A 22,822-nucleotide genomic window follows, 5' to 3' on the forward strand; every position below is an offset into this window, starting at 1 on the left:
GGAATTTTTGCAGGTCTGTAACATCCAAGCCTCTGGTTAATACTACCTTGTAACACAATTTAGAATGGAAAATTACACAATTAAAACTATGATCAATCTCGAGACAAAAAAAAAAAAAATCGCACAAACACACCCCATACATACACCACCTATATAGTATGATATGTAATGACCCAACCGTAAGAAAAAGGGTTCCACTGCCAGCAAATGCATTTTATTCTAATTTTATTAAGATTTTCAACAGCTGCCATTTGGTTTGTATAGCAAACTTTTTAAAAAGTAACTTTTTTCTATTTTTGATATTTTTATGAAAATGATTTTCTTCAGTTTTAGAGCCCTGCCCCTCCCCTAAAGAAGTATTAGTAGCCACCATGTAGTGTTTATTTAGGGGGAAAAGAACAAACACAGCTCTTAAACACTTGTGAAACAGGGATAAAGGTCCAAAGTCAAGACCTGGGCCTGCTGCGGGGGCTAAGCTGCCTCTGGACAACATCAGCGCTTCACCTTCCACACTAACAGAGAGAGGTGGGCGTGCACAGACTTCTGGGGGCTTCTTGTTCCACAAGCTGCACTCCCCTTTTCCTCTGGACCTCCTCTGATGGTGGTACTCCTTCCCCCAAAATCTGTCCAACAAAGGCAGCATGATCTTTAATAAAGGTTCTACTTTGTGATGGAGATGATAGTTCAGATACTCCCCCATTCAGTTGGGGAGGAAAAAATCTCCAACACATTATTGATGGTTCACTTTCCTGTCCACTCAAATACAGGCTCATACTTTAGAATAAATTAATTACCAGATGCTTCAAAAGTACTGACATGTAGACCGCAAAAAATTTCCTTATAAAAGAGAAGTTGCAAAATTATAAAAATTTCTGCAGCAGTTCAGGCTCCTACTGTGGAGCTTCTGATGGCAAAGCTGGTTCTGATAAACAGTTCCTATGACATGCAGAGCACCTTCCCCTAGAGTCTTCTTGTCTGAGGGTTCCTTGAGACCACAGGAGGTTGAAATCCAAGTTTAAAAGACTTCCTGCTGACAAAATGTGATATACCTATCAATGGAATACTATGTAACAATAAAAAGGAACAAACCACCAACACAAGTTAAACATGGACAAACCACAAAATATGCTAAGTGAAAAAAGCCAAAGGTGAGAGACCACATTTTGTATGATTTCATTGATATGATGTCCAGAAAAGGCAAATTTATAGAGACAAAGATTGGTGTCACTTAGAGCTGGGAACAGGGATTAGTGTTCAATAAACGAAGAATCTTACTGGGGTGGATGAAAATGTTCTAAAAAAGTTATAGTTGCCTGGCCCATGTTGCTCAGTGGTTGAGCATGGACCCATGCACCAAGAGGTCGCCGGTTCGATTCCCGGTTAGGGCATATGTCCAGGTTGTAGGCCTGATCCCCAGTGGGGGGCATGCAGGAGGCGGCCAATTGATGTTCTCATCGATGTTTCTATCTCTCCCTCTCCCTTCCTCCCTCTCTAAAATCAATAAAGGGGAAAAAAATAAAACAGTTATGGTTATGGCTGCATCACTCAGGAAAGTTACTAAAATCACTGAATTTAACATAAAATGGGTGAATTTTATGATATGTAAATAAGCCTCTATAAAGTTGCTTTGTTTCTTAAAAAGACCCTGCCTCCCTAACACAATTGACAGGGCAGGATTATCATTTAGTGTTGAGTTAGAGTGAAAACATTGTACCATTTTATAGTAAATTGCCTAGAATGTTTCTTCATTATTATGAAATAAAGGTAGCCAGTAAGAAGGTAGTCTCAAAAATGAGACTCCTAGTAACAACAAAATCTAGAGGGGCTTTTTCTTTTGGAATAAAGATGGTGCATCTATCCCTTTGCAGATTTTTCTTCTATCCCCTGGGATAGGGTGGTGACTCTTGGCTGACACCCTGTGGAGTTGTATACTCGGCTGTCCCATTTCTATGACTCATAAAAACCAGACTGATGGGGGACAGCACTTGAGTGCTGCCTTCAGTCAGCCTCCTACTGTTCTGTCCTTTGTCCCTCCTACAGAAGCAAGATTGGATAAATAAAGATAGAAGATTAAAAACAAAGGGGAAAACAAAACCTTTCAAAGTTGTGACTAACCAAGTCTGTGGATGAAATTCACAGGACAGGAGAGCAATGGCTGTAGGAAGTACTCCTGTGAACTACAAAAGCCAGCAGGACCAGAAGAACTAAGGATCCTTGTGGGCAATGAGGGAGAAATGATTTACTTGGGAACTGAGAGCAGACATAGGAGGAGATGAAGTTTCCCCATGCACACCAGATCTGGGTCAACCAATCCTTCTATTCTCTTCACCCACCTCCTAAACTAACGAGGTTTGCATTATCTCCAAGGAGAGTGCTGGGGGGTATACAGTCTTTCCCAATAAGTGGATATGTCCACATCTTTGTCAAATGTCAGGTCTATTCTGCCTGTTCCCATACCTCAACATCACCTAAACCAAGGAACCTTATCAAGAACACTTGCCCCTTCCAATCACAGCAGGTAGATTCCTGGGCTCCTAATATTTCTACGTGGTGTTTGTAACAGCACTAATTTAAGAAGATTCAGTCAAGCTGTTACCTTGGGCTACTTCAAATAACTTTCCTCTCTGACATATAACTGCCAGAGTATCCAACTGACCTTACTTCCCAGACTCCCCGAAATCAAGACAAAACTTTGACACTGTAGCAATACACAATTTGAAAAAATGCTTAGTATTTCACTAAAAACCATAGTGAAATGGTTTTTAAGCCATAGAGTTAACATTAGAACCTTAATTTAAAAGATCCCAGCTAACCCTGGCTGGTTTGGCTCAGCGGTTGGAGCAGCCTACAGATCAGAGAGTCCCAGGTTCAGTTCCCGCTAGGGGCACGTACCAAAAAGTAAAAAATAAAAGATCCCAGCTCTTTTGAGTTTGGAAACTGAGGTGCTACAAAGGTCCAGCCTTTTATTTATGACATTTTTTTATTTGACTTTATATGACCCCAAAAGTCAACTGTTGCAGTCAGAAACTGGCCTAATGACCCAAAGATGCAGGTGCTAGGCCTATGTTGCATCCATCAAGTTTTCTGTTGTTGTTCTACAGCCTGGACAAACTGAAAAGGTGTTGACTTTATTTTTATGTTTTTCTCCTTGAAGAGCAAGAGATAAAATAATTTTCATCTTGTAGTTTTAAAGTTCAGTAAAGACAAAAATCAGAAATCAATCACTAATAAACTTAACACTGAGTGGCTAGAATTGGCAACTGTTAAAAATCCATGTTCTGTTTCTACACAAATTCTCAAACTTCCAGATGCCAATAAAAAAAGTTTCAATGGAATAGCAACTTCAAGTCAACATCAAAGTGATCACTTATAAATAACAGCCTCCCCTTTAAAGGATAAAGGTGTCCAGCCTGGCTTGCAACCAGACCCTCTCCTATGAGATAAACAGAGTCTCCCAGCCTTTGCCAGTCAAGTTCCAATGAAACCCAAATGTATTTTCTGCTAAGAAGTTGGCAAACTCTAACTATAGCAGAGCCTATGATCTGGGTAATAACTGTGCTCCCACTTCACAACAAAACAGATAAAGAAGAGTTGGGCTATAAGAGGAGCCACTGGAAGCATCAGCCTAAACATTAGAAAAAGGGGTCATATTGGTAGCTGCTTTCTGATTCTGGAGTCAGCACACTGTGTCTGAACAGGACTGGAAAGTCCAGTCCTCAGGTTCACTGCTCATTTGGCAGGAACATTTCGTAGTCCTGACTAAATAGGCCGTAAGAAAACGCACTGAAGACTGACATCCAAAATGGAACCCAACACCAGATGGAAAGACAAGCCCTGTGGACCGCACTTAGCATCTTAGCCTGTCCTGGTGTCAGAAGAGCAAGCCTTCTTAAGGATGAAGAAATGGCTAGATCTGGATCCCTGTAGCTCTTTCCAGACTGGAAGTCACATAGGAATTCACTGTACTCTTTGTGATGGTGCTAGCCAGAGTCTAGAAAATGGTTCTTTCTGCAATCACAACACATTTCCAACAGCCTTTATAATCAGCTTGGACAAGCTAATGGAGACAAAAGAAAGAAAAGCAGCCTCAGAAAAGAGAGAGATTTCTATTCCTGCACTTCTAAGGCTCTCTCCTTGTTATAGGCAACAACCCCAGCTGAAAGCTGAAGCTGGAATAAAGAAACTTCTTTATTCATAGACCTCCCTGAAAACAAGTCAGAATTCCATTCTCTCGAGGTAAAGGCTTTGGGAATTACTGTGCACGTCTGGCAATACAAGGAAGGCCATTTCAAATAATGCTGTCCAACAAACTGATGTAAGAAAAAGATGTGGGTTTGTATTTTAAATCTGACCTTAGGCTGTGGCTGTTCAAAAAGCCAACAAGGAACTCATAAGAAAAAGGAGAAATTCTTAAGCTTTCTAGACTCTAGTCCTTTCCTTCCAACCTCTGTCCCGCATCCACATACTGAATTTACACAGACTTTATTTCAAGTTACCCAATATTTTCCTGATATGCCTATCATACAACACAGCAGCAGTCGCACAGAAGCCACTGCTCTCAGGCCTCTGCAAGTCCTCATCCTGGGAGAAAGGCCAGGAACTGACACACTCCCTTTTAGATCTGACTCTGCCACCTACATCTCTATCACACAAAGGCAGCACTTGGTGCCCAGTTTAGTTCCTTCTGAGTATCAACAAAAAACCCCTGTGACTTACAGGTAGGTAAGACAAAAGGAATGTACCCAGAGAGCCCAATCTAGAAAACTTTCAAAGCTGGGAGTGTAGGAACAGCAACATTTTATAACTGCTGAAACTATTCTGGTGGCTCAACACAGTCACCTGGTCAACTGGGCCACACTGTGCTAGGCTTTTAAAAGCTCTTTTGCATAATTCTGTTAAATGGGAGAAGCATCAAAATTGTAAACTGAGCTTCTTGCTAATGTCCTGAAAAATATATTTACTGGTAAAAGTGAATAAACCTTTCTAAGAGAAGTAAATATCAAAAGGATCAAGTCTTCATGGGGCTTTAAAAAAAAATGTCAAAATAAACTTAAGAGACACTAACAGGATTCAAGAACAACTTCTCCAGGCCAAAGCTGATGGCCAGCATATCATGCCTCTCAAATACCTTTGGTAACAATATATTTTCTTAAAATCAGAGTAGGGTAGCAGGGTGGAAAGGGACAAGGAACTAGACACCATGAGAGACTAAGAGGCAAATCTACCCTAGTGCTCTTGTACTTCGTAAATGATGAGTATGATGGTAGCTGTAAACAGAGGCTTAAAAGTAAGCCAACAGTAACTGTATGACTCAAGTGACAATATAACCATCACAGTTTTCCCCTTGTAATTTACAACTTTCATCAACCATCAAGAGTTACCGTAAACCAGTACTTGAAGTCTGTGTTTCCTTGAATGAGGTTCAAGGCAGGAAGACATGGGCTCAGCAGGCCGTTGGTAACCCCAGTTCATTGCAGGAAGCCCCCAGGGGTTGGGAGTGCTGAGTTGCATAGTCTGGTTGACAACATCTGCTTCTTCCATTCGTCCCTCTTCCCATCCAGCTTAACAGACTCAATAGTAGTTTTCTAGGTGTTCACTGCCCTTGCAAGTATACAGTAGAGTAGGAGAGCATTGGTGAACACCCAGATTTTCTTGGTCAGCTTATTTTGTTTAAACACACATAGCAGAACATTCCTGATGAAGGGGGGGAAAAGACGACTGCAATTTCCTTAACTCAAAAAGCTAAAAACTAATAATAATAATAATTATTATTATTATTATAGGAAACTGCTCAAAATGAAAGTCAGTAGAACAAGAGAGAAATACTCAGAGGCTTGTAGAATAAGACTGAGCACATTAGCTACTCCAGTCACAGTGTCAAGTTAAACCACTATTCCCCTTACCCCGCTGTGCACCCCTAACCCCACCCCCCTTCAGCTCTGCCTTTTTGTGCAGTGCTGTCCCCAGATGTGGGGACATACAAGTCCTCCTCAAAGTTTTTCTGTCAGATCAGTACTTCACTCCTGGAATAAATTCCTTGGCATCCGGGTTCAGGTTACTTTTGCTCTGAAATAAGAACCAAGAGATAATAAATCCCACGGCAAGCTGCATTTTAAAACTTATTTTCTCCCTGCTTCCATTATTACCAATATCTTTCTCTCAGCCTCAAGGAGAAAAAAAATTAGAATGTCTTGCAACTCAGGCTATTACTGCTGGCTGGTCTCAGTGGATCCTGACATACTAAGCCCTGACCAACCTCATTTTCTCCTTCCTGCTTCAGACTCCTGCTCCCTTTATAATGCTTTCATTAGGAGTTTGTAAGTTTGACTCCAAAAATCATTCAATTCATCGAGTACCTTAACTCAATGAACATCAGAGAACTCCATCAAACCAGTTTGGTTACCACAATCTCTATATACATCTATCTTCTTTTCATCTTGTTGTACTCTCTTTGGTTCTCTACTCTTTTGTGAATACCCCAAACCTTAGCAAACTACAGGCCACTATCATTCCGAACATGAGTTGTATGAGAACTAAATCACTCAGAATTCCATAAGTAAACATGGACGGCAGGGAATTAATTTCTGTGGTCTTCTCATTTTAAGTGGAAAAGGGCCTCTTATGAGTATGTTCCTTCCAAAAAGAAGAACTTTTATAACAGCATCATTCAAAACTATAAATACATATTTGAGGAAGAGTAAAAGAAAAGGACAACAGCAAATGATAATTTAAAACCAAATCTTTCCATGTTCAAATTTTTATCCTTAATTCCAATTCTACTTTGAAAAGCCCATTGGGGAAAATGAAAGTTGGTGATGCTACAACATAATGTTTCCACAGTGCTTTATATAGTGAATGTATCTCCAATATACCCGCTTATTAATGCCCACGTGATGAGTGAAAAAATATTGGCTTAAAGGGCTCCAGAGATGTGCCCAAGGTTGTAGGGCCAGAAAGTAAGTCTGTGACTCCAAATCCCATGTTTTCACTATGTCATGTGTGGAACTACTTATGGCTCTTACCAAAATATCTTCAGAATCGTGACCATCGCTGACAGACAGTCCATTTAACTGTTGTTGCAACTGTCCCATGGCCTGAGGCAGGTCTCGTGATGGAATAAACCAGTCTTGGTCTTCTTCATCCAGCATCTCCTGGAAGCACCGGTCCAAAAAGTCCTGCTCCTGCAGCTCCTCCTCTACCTGGCAAGCAATTGTGAGGAGCTCAGACTTACCTGTCTCAGTGGCACTCATCCCTTCCAGTTTTTATTCCACCTCTTTCAGAAATTTTTATTCCAAGAGTAAGAATGATCTTGCATGAGATCTACTAAGAATTAAGACGCTTCTAATGACTGGCTGGAGAAAATATAATTTTTTTTCAACCAAATCCCATCATAATAAGAGGAAACAGTTATTCAAAACAGCAGAAATTCTTCACAGATCTTCTAAGATCTCTAATATGTGACACAAATCTTCCATTCACATGGCACTTACTGAAAATCATTTTTAAAGCTTAAAATTCTTTTCTTAATCTTGTTAAGAAGCAACTCTTCCTCAATTTTCCATTTTATAACTATGAAAAAGGTACAAAAACTATGTAACTAGACCACTACCTAGATAGTGGACATCAAATCAAAATCAACTCTTAGCTTCTGGCCCACTTTTCTGGTAATGAGGCCCATAAGGATGAAAAATACTTTCAGAACCTTAGAAAGATATAAAAAACATGTTTTGGCGTACCAATAGAAAATGATATCATTGCCCTGGCTGCTTTGGCTCGGCGGTTAGAGCGTTGGCCTGCAGTCCAGAGAGACCTGGGTTCGGTTCCCGCTAAGGGCATGTACCTCGGTTGCAGTTTGTCCCCGGCCCTGGTTGGGTCGTGCGGGTGGTAACCACTCGATGTGTCCCTTTCACGTCGATGTTTCTCTCTTCCTCTCTCTCCCTCCCGTGCTATCTGAACAAAAAACAAAAAAAATGTCCTCGGGTGAGGATAAAAAAAAAAGAAAATGGTATCATTAATATAGTATTCTTTCAAAACAAGAAATAATATTAGCCCTGGCCAGTGTGGTTCAGTGGTTTGGAGTGTCGTCCCAAACAAGGAAAGGTTTCAGATTTCATCCCCAGTTGGGGTGCCTGTGGGAGGCAGCCAGCCCATCAATGTTTCTCTCTTACATCAATGTGTTTTTTCTCTCTCTCTCTCCCCCTTCCTCTCTCTCTCAAATCTATGGAAAAAAGCAATGAATGAAAAAGGATTTTAAAAAATGAAATAATATGAATATTAAAACAATCTATATTTCTCCAAGACTGCCCTAAACTAAAGCAACATGTATCTAGGATATTTTATACCTGTTTTCAGTCATTGTTAACTCTTATGAAAGAGTTCATTCTACAGGTGATGTGATTTTAATAGGCCTTCTGCTTCACCTCTGGCCATCCCTTTTCCCGCAGTGGGCCTGGTGACAGATTCACAGCTCATTCATGCCACTACCAGGGGTGGTCAAGCAAAAATAATCACCCAAATAGCCAATACAGTTAACTTAAGAATTCAAAGGAAAAGTCACTGGTAGCAAGACTCAAAAATAGAATTTCAACATTACAATCAGCAACATTTTATTTATTTTTTTAATATATGTTTTTTTAAATCCTCACCTGAGGACATTTTTCCATTTATCTTCAGATAGAGTGGAAGGGGGGGACAGAGAGAGAGAAAGAGAAACATCGATGTGAGAGAAACATCGATTGGTTGCCTCCCGCATAACCCCGACCAGGGCCAGGGACCGAACCACAAGCAAGGTAAGTGAGCTTGACTGGAATCGAACTGGGACTCTTTGGTCCACGGGCCAATGCTCTAAACCCCGAGCCAAACAGACCAGGGTAGTGGTTATTATTATAAATACATCATGACTTTCTAAATTACTTGCTATTTGTTAAAAAATGTTGCTGCTTGCCCTGGCCGGTTTTGCTCAGTGGTCAGAGCATTGGCCCTCGAACAAAAGAGTCAAGGTTTGATTACAGTCAAGCGCACATACTTTACTTGTGGTTCTGTTCCCAGCCCTGGTCCGGATCATGCGGAGGCAATCAATCAATGTGTCTCTCTCACTTCAATGTTTTTCCCTCTCTCCGCCCCTCCCACTCTGTATGAAAATAAATGGAAAAATATCCTCGGGTGAGAATTAAAAAATAAATTTAAATAAATTTAAAAAATAACCACCACAAAATATTTCCAAGCCACAAGATTTAACGTGACTGTTCAAGATCTGCCCTGACTCTCCCCAAAAGCATTAACAGTGTGTTCCCCTTATTAAATTTATCCTTATTCAGAGGCACAACCCTCAAAAATGGTTTTCTGGGCACAGGGGTGTGACAAAAGCATGGTATTATATGCTATTCACACAAATCATGACACGTGGGAACTGCTGGCTGCACCCCCAAAGCTTGTTTTCTTCTTCCCACAGCAACAGGCTGTTCAGTTAATACCGTATTTCCCTTCTCCCATGCTACATACGGCCATGTTAACTATTTATCACGTAAGTGTCTCCAGAAGAGATGTGAGCACTTTGCATCACTTAGTTAAAAGAAGATCCTTTGCCTTGGCCTTCAGCTCTCTCTCTTTCCCAGTGGCTAGACTTTCAGTTATCCTTCAGCTACTCAGCTGATATGGAGGTGGCAAAGAAACACCATGGAAGGAACTGTGTGGTAGCACCTGTCTATCTGGAATGACTTACCTTGGGCTATTAACATCACAGAGATAGAAGACAATGAATTACTGTGCTGAATATTTATTGAAGCAGTCTAGACTCCCCCCAGCCTACTAAACACTCATCTACCTCAGGCTCACATTCTGCCAGTCCCTGAGTTCCTATTTGAGGTATGACAAGCTGGCCTGTCTGCCCAAAACTGCTATTTCCCAGAAGTCCACACCAGATCACCATGGCATTAGATCCTCTTTTAATCAGTGTGGTAGAAAAGCATCATGATCTTCCTCCAAAGTACTGTCTGGTCTCTTACCAGCTGAAGGTGCTTCCTGGTCAGCTCAAATCAGGCCTCCATGTATTTTTAAGTTATTCGAAAGCTAAGCAACCCATTTCTTTTGTAACAGACTGATAATAAAATATTATAGCTGCTGAGTTATATACATCATTGTCCTTCCATTTCTTGCTTTACCTGTCTGTTGAAATCCTCTTCATTCTCCATCCACATGTACTCTGCAAATGGGTTTTCCTTCTCATCGTGCCCATTTAATACCTGGTCCTCTTTGGATTTTACATTGGGTGATGTATTCGCCACACTGGACCCATTCATTATGCTAGAACCTAAACAGAAGTAAAAGAAAGGATTAAATGTTACAAGGATCAAGGAAATAAAAACCTATAATATCAAGATTGTTCCAGAAGATTCTGAAGTTCTAAGTCCAAGTTATTAACTATAGATGAACACAAACTGCTAATCTGTACCTGTTACAAAACTAAGAATATCCTGTAGTTATCAACTATACAAATGTACAATTCTTTAAGAGTTCAAAGACAAAAATGTCCTCTTTCTGCCATTTTGGAGCCTGTGTAAGTCTGCTGGGAACAGGACTTCTGTAACAACAAATATGTCTGGAAGGCTGTGGTCCACGGCCGTTTTTGCTGGCTATAAGTGGGGTCTCTGGAACAAGAGGGAGCACACAGCTCTTTTTAAAATTGAAGGTTTATGCTTGAGATGAAACTGAGTTCTATTTAGGCAAGAACTGTGCTTATGTGTACAAAGCAAGAACAACAGAGTGACTCCTGGTAGCAAACAGAGCAAAACCAGAGTAATCTGAGAAAAGGTAACTTGTGCTCATGGAAACAGTGGCATGGTTCACGCTAAATTAATTCCGAAGCAACCTTCCTGCTATAGTCATTGGACACAGAATGCATCTAATGCTGTACCCCTCAAGGATTTAAACTAACAGAAAAATGAATAAATAAATGGATTTGTTCTCAAGGAAGGAAGGAAGGAAGGAAGTCTAGGGGTAATTAGCTTTTCTAGGCAAGTAGGAGGGGGTTAAATCTTTTCAAAGTAAATTCTGTAGGTTCTAGAACCTAATCAAGATCATACAGTTTCCTTAGCATTTAAATAAGTAAAGAACATATGTTCTTTTTTTAAAAAGATACGTTTTTATTGATTTTTTAGAGAGGAAGGAAGGGAGTGAGAGAGAGAGAGAAACATCGATTGGATGCCTCTTACACCTCCCCCCCACCTCCCAACTGGGAATTAAGCCTGCAACCTGGGTATGTGCCCTGACTGGGAATTGAACGGGGACCTTTCAGTCCATGAGACGATGCTCAATCCACTGAGCCACACTGGCCAGGCAGAAAATGGGTTCTTAATGAACATTGTAAGCAACTGTCTCTTATTCTGATTCTCAAGCTTATTTTTCTTTAGAACATATTTCAAAAAACAATACGTGTTCATTGTATTGATAAGTGAAAAGGAGAAAACTAGAGTCACCAGTTGTTCAACTAACCAGAGTAAAGAATGATTAACAATGTGGTGCATATAACCTTCCTGACTTCCCCTGTGTGTATTCAGATACAGAGACACACACTCCCCAAGTATCCATTCTTATATTAACAGCATAATGCACCATCATTTGCTTTTTCTCATTTCTATGTTAGTATAGCCATACTGTCTTTGGGAGTGTTTCTAATGTTTCTGTATTATAAAGATTCCACAAACTTCTTGTGCTCATTTTTTTCCTAACAATTTCCTTAGGATAACTCCTAGGAATAGAACTGCTATGTTAAAAAGTATGCTTCTTTTTTTTAAGGTTCTTGATTTATTGCCACATTGCCATAAGAATTTAAATTCCCATCAGTAGTAAGTGTTTGTTCCTCTGCATTCATGAGTTGTATTATTATTATTATTATCTTTACCTGAGGACATTCTTTCCATTTTTTGTTCAGATACAGTGGGAGGGAGAGAGAGAGAAACATCGACATGAAAGGGACAGGTGGTTGCCACCTGCATGACCCAACCAGGGCCAGGGACAAACTGCAACCGAGGTACGTGCCCTTAGAGGGAACCGAACCCAGGTCTCTGTGGACCGCAGTCTGATGCTCTAACCGCAGAGCCAAACTGGACAGGGCTGTATTATTTTTTAAACCACTGCCAATCTCATAAGAGAAAACTTGCCATTTATTGTTTACATTTACATTTCTTTGATTTTTACAGAGACTGAATATTTTGAGATATTTTTACTGGCCTTTTATATTTCTTGTTTTACCATCTTTCTGCTAAAGTACTTTGCCCATTTTTCTATCAGGGTATATATCTTTTCCTTATCTTTTGAAAAGCTTTTATTATATTTTCATAATTTTAATTTTTCATAAATTAATTTATAAATAAAAATATTTTACTTATTTGCTTAATTTTCTGGTAGCAGTTTGCTGGCCTTAATTTTTGTCTACAGCTTGATGGAGGTTTATACATTTTGTAATTCACCTGAATATTAGGAACTCCATAAATACTTGTTAATCATTGTACTTAGGCAAGTTTCCTTTTCTATCCCATTTAAGTATCATCCCCTCTCCCATCCCCCTTGGCGCATGTTTAAGTTTTCTTTAACAAATTAGTTCCTGATTCATTTTCATCTTGGCAACATTCATGAAAAAGTCCTTCTCTGCTCCTGGGTACATTAAAAAATTACTGTTTACTCCTCTTTAAATTTTTTTGCAATTTGCTAACCTCTGTGGACAATAGGTAGAACTGTGAAGAGTAAAGAATAGCCAGAAAAACAACTATTAATAGTTTTAAAAATATTTCATTTAAGACAGAACCCATTTAGTTCACTGTTGGTATAAATAGGGCACCTAGTATGAAATTGTCAGTTTAACATATTTTAGATAGAGACCAAATAAATCAATAGTAATAGCATGATGCTCCACCATTTGCTTTTTCTCATTTCTATGTTAATATCATCCTACTGTCTTCTGGGATGTTTCCAATGTTTCCGTATTATAAAGGCTGCTTCTATATTCCAAATTCAACTCCATAATAATTCCCCAAGGCTACAGAAGAGAGAAAACCAGTTCCTTATTTTTACCACTTCCCCCATTTGCAGCATAAAAATGATAGAAGTAAGAGAGCTCTAAAAGCCTGGGCAACTGCATAAGTGGGTTATTCCTCAGCACAGTAACTCTTAAAGGTCCTGATCGTTGCCGGGTAGCAGGTTGTACAGTATTATATTTCTAAAGATTCATTTGGCAGTTGTTTACAGCCAACACAACGAGTTGTCCTTATCAATATGGAGATCTTTCACAGAGACTCAGGGTTTAGTTTTCTAAAACATCTGCCTTTGCCCAAAAATATAAATCCTGAGTGCACATGACCATAAGGAAAAAGGGAATGCGAAGAAAGAACAGAATAACCCTTCTAATTCAAGAACAAGGCAGAACACAGAGAGCAAACTGCAGGATGCACTCTTTCATGAGAAAGGGAATGGAAAATTACCATAATCTCAACATGGGGATGTTCCCCAAATTAACACACTTTAAAAAAGTTGAAAACACTGAGCTATTGGACTGCCGATACTAGAAAAGTGGTTTTCTTACAGTTGGCTATACAGTGTTGACTTGTATTTTATACCATTCCCCCTGTGTTTTCTACACAATTGGAAAGTTTGGTTTCTCTAAATAGCAACAACCCAACAACTTAATTTGTATAGTGTTTAATGACTTATCAAGTACTTTCATATCTATCCTCTGATTTAAGGCAAATTGGGGAAGACATCTCTTTCTGTTCCCAGCTCCTCTCCAGCTCCCCACCCACCATGCTCACCCTCTGAGAGCACAGAGTTTCTCTAACCATCCTGCTCTGACATTTCATGTTCATTATTTCACTTGATCCTCACCTATACCAATGCACATCATTATGATACAGTAGTATAGCAGGAACAAAGAAAATGCCTCCAAAGCTTCCAAAGATGCGGAAATGCTTGGTTATATAAAGGTTACAAATCAGAATGATAGCCATGTTGTCAGCTATGCTATGGAGAAGCCCATGTAACAAGGAACTGAATCCTGTTAACCAAGTGAGTGAGTTAGAAGTTCATCTTCATCCGGCTGGTGTGGCTCAGTGGTTGAGCGTCAACCCATGCATTAAGAGGTCAGCGGTTCGATTCCTGGTCAGGACACATGCCCAGGTTGTGGGCCCGATCCCCAGTGGGGGGCATGCAGGAGGCAGCTAATCGATGTTCTCTCTCATCGATGTTTTTCTCTGGGATTCCTGACCCACAGAAACTGAGAGATAATAATTGTTGTTTTAACCTGCTAAGCTTTGGGGTAAGTCATTACATATTAACAAATAACTAATAGATATTCAATAAGCAATGACAACTAGCTCTGCCACAGAAATTATCAGTTACCACATCTTTCCTCTTATCTACTGAGAAGGCAAATGTGCAATTTGAAGTGGGTCATTGCTTGAGGAGTTCTTTAGAATTAGCTCAACAGCAGATAAAGGAGTTTATGTCTGGTCTGTTGTCTATATTACAGAATGAAACCTAAGAACTACTTGAAACTTACTCCCCCTCCACTTCACTTTCCCTTTTAGATACATGGCAAACAGGCTGAAAATGGAAAATAACAGTTGTCATTTTGGCTGAAGATGAAAAAACACATAGCCCTGGCCCTGGCCGGTTTGGCTCAGCGGTTGGAGCATCGGCCTGCGGTCCAGAGAGACCCCGGCTTCGGTTCCCGCTAAGGGCATGTACTTTGGTTGCAGTTTGTCCCCGGCCCTGGTTGGGTCGTGCGGGTGGCAGCCACTCAATGTGTCCCTTTCACATCGATGTTTCTCTCTCTCTTCCTCTCTCTCCCTCCCACTCAGTCTGAATAAAAAATGGAAAAATGTCCTCGGGTGAGGATAAAAACAACAACAACAAAAAACCCACATAGCCCTGTTCCTAGTCAAAACAGAGGTGCTAAGGCCTGCCAAGCATTTGATTTAGCATTTTACTATGGTCAAGGGTTCATGTCTAAAATAGCTTAAATAGGGGCTTTAGTTCTCAGCCATAAAGAACTTTAGGGCTTTGAATGTATCTGGGATATTTCTACAACACATGCTTCATCAGCACAACACTTCAAACACCCACAAATTTTCAGATCCAACATGTTCACAGCAAGAACTAGCTATTCTGTGACCCTAAATGAGATTTGGGACTTTTGACTGAATTACCTGGAAAAAGTCTATTGAGCAGTGGATATAAAAACTAGTCTCTACTATTTTGTTTCCTACAGTTTTGTTAACTTCATTCAGTCTGGTTTATACCACTTTTTTTTTTATCCTCACCCAAGGACATTTTTGCATTTATCTTCACATAGAGTGGGAGGGAGAGAGGGAGGAAGCGAGAGAGAAACATCGATGAGAGAGACACAACGAGTGGCTGCCACCCACACGACTGCAACCCAGGCCAGGGACAAACTGCAACCGAGGCACGTGCCCTTAGTGGGAATCGAACCCAGGACTCTCTGGTCCGCGGGCCGATGCTCTCACTGCTGAGCCAAACTGGCCAGGGCTATAACACTCTTTAAAAGTTAAATATTGTGGATAACAGTTTAAAATTTTATTTTACTTAAAATATACTACCACTAGGTTTTCAGGTTTTGTCCATTCTTAGTTACATCTAGATGCACTCACTCATTAATGACTAAGTGCCTGTTTACCCTAGCCCACGGACGGTGCTTTGATAGGCGAGACAGTCCTTGCCCTGGGAGTATCTACATTCTCTCAGGAGAGAGGCAAGCAAATAATTAAGAATAATCATTATCCCTGTTATAGAAGGAGAAGTAAATGGGACTATTAGAATACAACAGAGGGAACCAATTAAGTCCAGGAGTGGGGGATGGTTAGGAAAGGTGTCCCTGAATAAGTAACACATCGATACCTAAAGAATGTAAGTTAGCTAGTAGTAGGGAGAACAGGAAAATGTATGTTAAGACTCAGAGGCAGGAAAAAACTTTCAGAAACTAAAAGGAGGTGGGTATGCATATAGTTGGAGGGTCAAAGGAGGACAAGTGGGAGGATGGCAAGGAAGAGAAAGAAGGTGCAGAGGCAGACAGGACCAGATCATGCAGGACATTAGCGGCTACATGAATGATTCTGGATTTCATCCTAAAAGCAATGAAAGCCATTAAAAATGGTTCTAGACAGCATAGCAACAAGATTCAATTATATTTTGACATAATTCAGGGCTGCCCTATGGAAAATGGACTGGACAGACAGAATGACTAATGGGAGACCAGTAAGGCAGCCAATGTGCTAATCCAGATGAAAAAAATGATGGCTGCTTGGACTAAGATAACGGCAGTAAGAAGAGAGTGGGCAGATTTCAAAACTATTTTGGTTTGTGATGATGAACTGATGTGGGGAGACAGGATGAGAAAAATATCAATGATAACTTTGGCATTAGCAACTGGTAGATGGTAATGTCATTCACTGAGTTAAGGAACTGTGGAAAGGGCAAACTTTTGTTGGGTGGTGATGGGTAGTGGGAGTACAAGGGGTGATGAGTTGTATTTTGGACATGTTAAATTTGTAATGCCTCTGAAACACTCAAATGGTAATGCTAAGTAGGTTGTCTATATGCATCAAGAACTGGAGAGGTCTGGTTAAATATAAAAACTTGGAGTAGTTGTTCATATAAATGGTAACAGAAGCCATGGGACTAGAAGACATTGCCTAAGGACAAAGGGCAAAGTGAAATAAGAAGAGAGTCCAAGACCCAGACCTGATGTGTGTGCAGGTAGAGGAGGAGAATTAATATAGAAAAGGAGACTAAGAAGAAGCCAGGGTATTGAGAAAGAAACCAGAAAAGTGTGTCCTCACAGAAATCAAGGGAAGAAAAAACCCCCAGTATGATGAGTTGAGTGGTAGTTCACCCCTCAAAAGGCTAACCCACACCCAAATCCCTAGAACCTGTGAAGGCCACTTAGGATAGGGGGTCTTGGCAGATGTAACTAAATTAAGGACCTTGAGATAAGTATATCATCCTGGATTATCCTAGTAGGCCCTAAATCCAATTATAAGTGTCCTTATAAGAGAGAAGCAGAGGGAGATTTGAGACAGAAAAGAGGAGGAAATGTGATCATGGAGGCAGAGATTGGAGCACAGTCGTCCCTTGCCACTTCAGTGAAGCCGCAAAAGTTGAAGAGCGAAGTGGCGAGGGACGACTGTATATAAATAAAGAATCCTACCTCATGGAAATTCATTTATCGAGGTAGAGTCTGGAACTGATTAAGCACGATAAACGAGGACCGACTGTACATGGCCACAAGTCAGGGAATGCCTACAGCCACAACAGTTGAAGAGGCAAAGAACAGATGAACAGATTTTCCCTCTTCCACAGCCTCCAGAGGGAGTGCCCCTGGGCCACACCTTGAGATTTGAGACTTCTGGCCTCCAAACCGCCAGAGAATTACCACTCACCTTACCATACCGGGTTCTTTCTTCCCTTGATTTCTGTGATGACACATTCTTTTGGTTTCCTTCTCAACTCTCTGGCTTCTTCTTAGTTTCCTGTTTGAAGCCACCAGTTTGTGGTAATTTGTAACAGCAGCCACAGGAAACTAACACACCCAATAAACAGGTGTGCCAAAGGCTGCTGAAAGGTCAAGAGGAAAGCTGAGGAGTGTCACAGAGTTTAGAACCATGGAGGTCTCCGATGAGCTTAGTAAGAGCAGTTTCCATTAGGAGAAATGAGGGTGAAAGCCGCATGGCATGGCAGTATGACTTGCAGGTGATGGGAAGTAGTAGATAACTCTTTCAAAAGAGTCCAGCTGCCAAGGAAAGGGATAGGAATGGACAGAAATTGGAGAGAAGAGAGGTCACTGGAAACTTTATTTTTGAGCATGCTTAAATGTTCACAGACAGGGTCTAGTGGCGAGCGAGAGGATATAAATACAGGAGAAAGAGGGAATAATAGTGTCAGGCATGGGAAGGCAGGAGGGGATATTCATTTGATCTTTGGAATAGCTAATACATTCCCATGATTCAAAATCTAAATGCCTAGAATTCTTTTTTTTTTTCCTTCACCCAAGGGTATGTTTTTATTAATACTGAGAGAGAGGAAGGGGGGGGGGGGAGAGGGAAGAAGGGAGGTAAGGAGGGGGAGGGAGAGGGGGAGAGAGAGAGAGAGAAACATTGATGTGGGAGAGAAACATCAATCAGTTGCCTCCCATACATACCCCACCCAGGGATGGATTCCACAACCTGAGTATGTGCCCTGACCAGCAATCAAACTCTTGACCTTTCGGTGTATGGGACAGCACTCCAACCAACTAAGCCATATTGGCATGCCTGGGATTCTTAATTAGTAATAGAGAGTTTCATGGTGAGTATGAAGTCATAGCTGAGGGAAGAAGAGCAATCAGGAGAGAGATGTGATTGGGAAAGATGTGGTTCACTACAAAACCATGTGAAGCATCCTTTCTCCATGCAGATTTCACTTCCCTGGTGGCAGGAATGCTTATGTCCCCCTAATGCAAGTCTCCCTGCCCAGACAGTAGCTGGATAAACCTACCACATTCCAACTTTGTGACGTTATTTTTGTTGCCTCTTCTAATTTCTCACAGGGTCATATATATGTATATGTGTGTATATTCAAATACATATATACATACATATACTTTTTAAAGCTTCATAAGCATTACAAGAAATAATTTTATGAAGCCTTTTAAATCCATGTAGAACATATTTTTATATGCCATGTTATACTCTGCGCTAAAATGATTTCTGTCTCCTTGTTTTACAAAGTAAACAAACCCATCAGCTTTTCTCTATTATTTGGTGGAAGATCACAGTGGAAAGGAGGCAGGATAAAGCAGCTCAGCTTTTATGGAGGTCTGGTGGGGAGGACAGGTAGGGCATGTATATAGAAGTTTTAAAAATTCTGGGTCAATCTCTCATTACAATGATCTTTTCCCCCCTCTATTTCCATTTCACTTATTCTCAGAGAAGCTGCATGGACTTTAATAGAAAATAAGGAAGTAATCAGCCTGCTAAGCTTTCCTATATTAATCCTCAAAAAACAAATGCTCCACTCGTTATCTTCCATTTGATGCAAAAAAACGCTTGCTAATAGAATGTCAATGGCCTTGTTAAGCACAGAAAATTGAACTCACCTGCAATTACAAGTTGACAAGAAGCTTTCAGAACCTTATTACTTGATAAGTCAAGAGGAAAATTAATTAGGTTCCCTAATAGAAAATACATTAGAAACAAAAGTAAATTACAAACAGAATCATCTTCTAATTTACACTCAAGGCTGCCAGATTAGAAAGATATAAATAAAACACAATCTCTCATAGCCTATACTGACCTATAAATTTGCCCTACTGATCAAACAGACTCTGAAAATATGGATACAAAGACTCCGGGAAGAATGACAACACTAAACATAATTACTGACTACTCTAGTCTTGAGACCAGAGCCACGAACATAAAATAGAAACATACCCAAATAGGATTAAGAATGCATTTAGCAAGTGTTGACCAGGCATATTTCTGTTCAGTGGTTCTCAGTCTCTAGAGGACATCAGAATCACCTGGACGCTTTCCACATCATACCATTCAAATATTCTGATTTGTTAGGCCTAAGCAAAGGCCCGGCATTTGTATTTTTGCTTATTAACTGCTATAGGTGATTCTGATTACAGAAAGACTAAAGACTAAGGACAATTCTTCCAATACAGTGGAAAACTCTATATGGAACAGTCCAAATCTCAAATGCCCTAATTCCTATTGAGTAGTTCCCAAATTGGTGTTCTACAAAACACTGGTCTTGTGAATGCTTGTTGAGGGAAAAAAAAATCCACGGCTAAGTGAATTCATTGCTCTGAAAAGTTCCGTTTCACTTGAACTATCAAGCATTTCTCCAACTAATTAATTGCCTTTATTATTTATTTATTACATTTTTAATATAACAGTTACTAACAATGTACAAACTTTTAGAAACCAGGCCTCAAGGATGTTCTGTGACTATTATCCTATTGGAAATGTACAGAACAGACATTAAATGCACTCCGTGAAGCATTTGAAGGCATTTCCAAAGGTAGAATAAAGAGACTTGCCTATAGTCAGTGGCAAGCTCTCTATACCCAGACCTGCCCTCAAGTTCCACACGCATAGGTAAAGGCCATCAACTGTCCTCCAAGGATAACATCGAATGGTGGTCATCATAGGGACCTTGACTTCTCCATATCCAGCTCCAAAAAGATATATACTATTAACTGAGAACTGAAGTATTTACCAGACAATACTAATAAACATTCCAACGGGCAAATTATCACATATGAAATATGTGTAACTTTTCTCAATAACAATCTCAATAACAAAACAAAGGCCTCTAAATGTCTTAGACTGATCTGATAATAATTTAACTTTTTTGAATGTATAATAATACCAGAAATGCCACTATAGAAGCCTGAATACAATCTCTGCCTGAGGCCTCCTCCACCTTCACCCCCATTTCACATTTGATTATACATAACATTAGAGTGCATATATTATATATATACATTATTTGTTTTGGGAACAGTCTATTTATAACTTTAGTAGTTTCTTGAGTGCAAGAATCAAGTTTCTTTTTTATAGCTTCTAGCATGCCTTTGTGTACTCACCAGGTCCCAGATAATTTGTTGACCACCATTTCTATAATTTTTTCCATGGATTTTTAGAGTGAGTGGAAGGGAGGGAGAGATGGGGAGAAGGAGAGGCACAGGGATTGTTTGCCTCTTGCACACGCCCCAACAGGGGCCAGGGATCAAACCTGCAGCCCAGGTACATGCCCTTGACTGGGAATTGAGCCCAAGACCCTTTGGTGCAAAGGCCAATGCTCTAACCACTGAGAACACCAGTCAGGGCAAGAATGTTGTATTCTACATCTCATTTCCTAGGAAGGAAGCTCATGCCCTTAGGGGCTAGGATCTGCAGCAGGGCACTCTTCATTGAACATTAAGTTATTTTCCACAGCCAATGACACCATCACTCAGGAATCTGTTTTTGACAGGTTAAATTACTTTTGAGGAGGAAAAAAAACCCTCTTACTACTATTTTAGCATTTACTAACACCAGGTAACTGTAACATTTTCCTTATGAGCTACAGGCTAGGCACAAAAGCTTGCCACAGTAGAGTTACTTAAACTAGAAAAAAATCATACCATGGGTCCCAAGAAAAATCACCAAAAGGAACCGGTTACATGTTTATTTTATATCGTTCTGGCAAAAAGGATTGTTTGCCACAGCACAGTGGGGAAAGGGCAGCCACACAGTCTAAATACATATGTAATAAGGTAGAGAAAACTGTATTCACCAGAAGTCTTTTCAGAAAGGGTACCATTTTGGGTGGGAGAAACTCCCTGAAAATTAACTTGGGGTAAAAGGAAAGTCCTTAAGGGATAAGGGTAAGAATAGAACTAGTCCATGGGAAAAGGGGAACATTTCGCTGGCTAATGGGGACATAGTGCTGGAAAAAGAAGAAAAAAAATTACTGAAAAGGATACATTTCAGATAGTGAAAGGCCTCACACTGCACACTGTGGCCTCTACCCTAAGAACTTCAATTTTCAGTAAAACTACTAGGGCCATATAAAGCTTTGGAACCTATCGGGGTTTTGTTTGTTTGTTTGTTTGTTTGTTTGTTTGTTTTGGTGTGGAAACCATTGAAGAGGCAGGATTTGACATCTACATTGCAAGGGGAAATTGAATTGGGAAAGTATTTAAAGAAAGTTTACTCAGACCTTTAACGGAAAGAGAGGGCACCATAGGATAATCAAGTTACAAAGAGCAAACAGGTAATCTACCCAAATACAAGGGGAAAAGATGAGAATAAAGTAAAAGCACTTCTAAGTACTTCACTAACATTCTCTCTTTTAATCTTTACAACTATCCTAGGAGGTAGGTGCTGTATTATCCTGGTTTTTCAGATGAATTCTCCACCATTCAAAGATTAATTAAACACCTTGCCTAAGGTACAGTCCTAGTACATGCCAGAATTAGGACTTAAGTTTAGGTCTTTCTGTCCCCAAAGTCAATGCTCTTAGCCACTGCCCTACCCTCTCACACTTCCTGCTTTAGTTTCAGAATGGCTATACTATAAAACTCTTGATTTTTCTTAAATATTGCTAATGGGAGTAGAAGAAAAAAGCTGCCCTGGTCAGATGGCTCAGCTGCTTGGAGCACTGTCCCATACACCAAAAGGCTGTGGATTTGATTCCCAGTCAGGGCACACACCTAGGTTGTGGGTTTGGTCTCCGGTAGAAGCGCATGTGGGAGGCAACCGATCGGTGTTTCTCTCTCATACCAATGTTTCTCTGTCTGTCTCTCTCCCTTACTCTCTCTTCAAAAATCAATAAACATATCAATAAACATATCCTTAAGTGAGGATTTAAAAAAAAATGCTATTCAACAAGACCAAGTCTTTGGAAGAAAAATACAAACGAGGTTACACGACATGCTAATGTATTTAAATAAAAATACATTATATTCTCTACCATAAACATTCAAAGAAGTTAGAAAGCTTTCTAAAACATAATATAGGTTTGGGGGCCTCATCCCCAGACATTCTGAATCATGATCTCCCAGGATGGAGCCTGGGGGTCTGCATTTTTTTTTAAATCCTCACTCGAGGATATTTTTCCATTGATTATTTTTAATGTTTTTTCTTTATTAATTTTAAAGAGAGGAAAGGAGAGAGAAGGAGACAGAAATGTCAATGGTCGCCTCCCACATGGCCCATACTAGGGAGTGGGCCCACAACCTGGGCATGTGCCCTGACCAGGAATCAAACCAGCGACCTCTTATTAC

General features: G+C 40.2%; 1 protein-coding gene across 2 annotated transcripts in view; it reads right to left on the bottom strand.

Moving 5' to 3' along the window:
* Window positions 1–5,932: 5,932 nt before the first annotated feature.
* PAIP2B (poly(A) binding protein interacting protein 2B) overlaps window positions 5,933–22,822 on the bottom strand; it is a 34,933-nt gene continuing 18,043 nt past the window's right edge. Inside the window, exons 1-4 of one of the 2 annotated variants that reach the window (XM_036263304.1) lie at window positions 17,448–17,890; window positions 10,161–10,309; window positions 7,023–7,199; window positions 5,933–6,066 (exon numbers count right to left, since the gene is read on the bottom strand). In XM_036263304.1, coding sequence (XP_036119197.1) covers window positions 6,010–6,066; window positions 7,023–7,199; window positions 10,161–10,298 — 372 coding nt within the window. In that variant the 5' untranslated portion in view covers window positions 10,299–10,309; window positions 17,448–17,890 and the 3' untranslated portion in view covers window positions 5,933–6,009. Of the gene's footprint in view, window positions 6,067–7,022; window positions 7,200–10,160; window positions 10,310–17,447; window positions 17,891–22,822 lie in introns of those variants that run through there. The other variant, XM_036263303.1, reaches the window with a different exon arrangement.

The sequence above is a fragment of the Molossus molossus genome, unplaced genomic scaffold, assembly GCF_014108415.1.
Source record: "Molossus molossus isolate mMolMol1 unplaced genomic scaffold, mMolMol1.p scaffold_m16_p_15, whole genome shotgun sequence".
Lineage (NCBI taxonomy): Eukaryota > Metazoa > Chordata > Mammalia > Chiroptera > Molossidae > Molossus > Molossus molossus.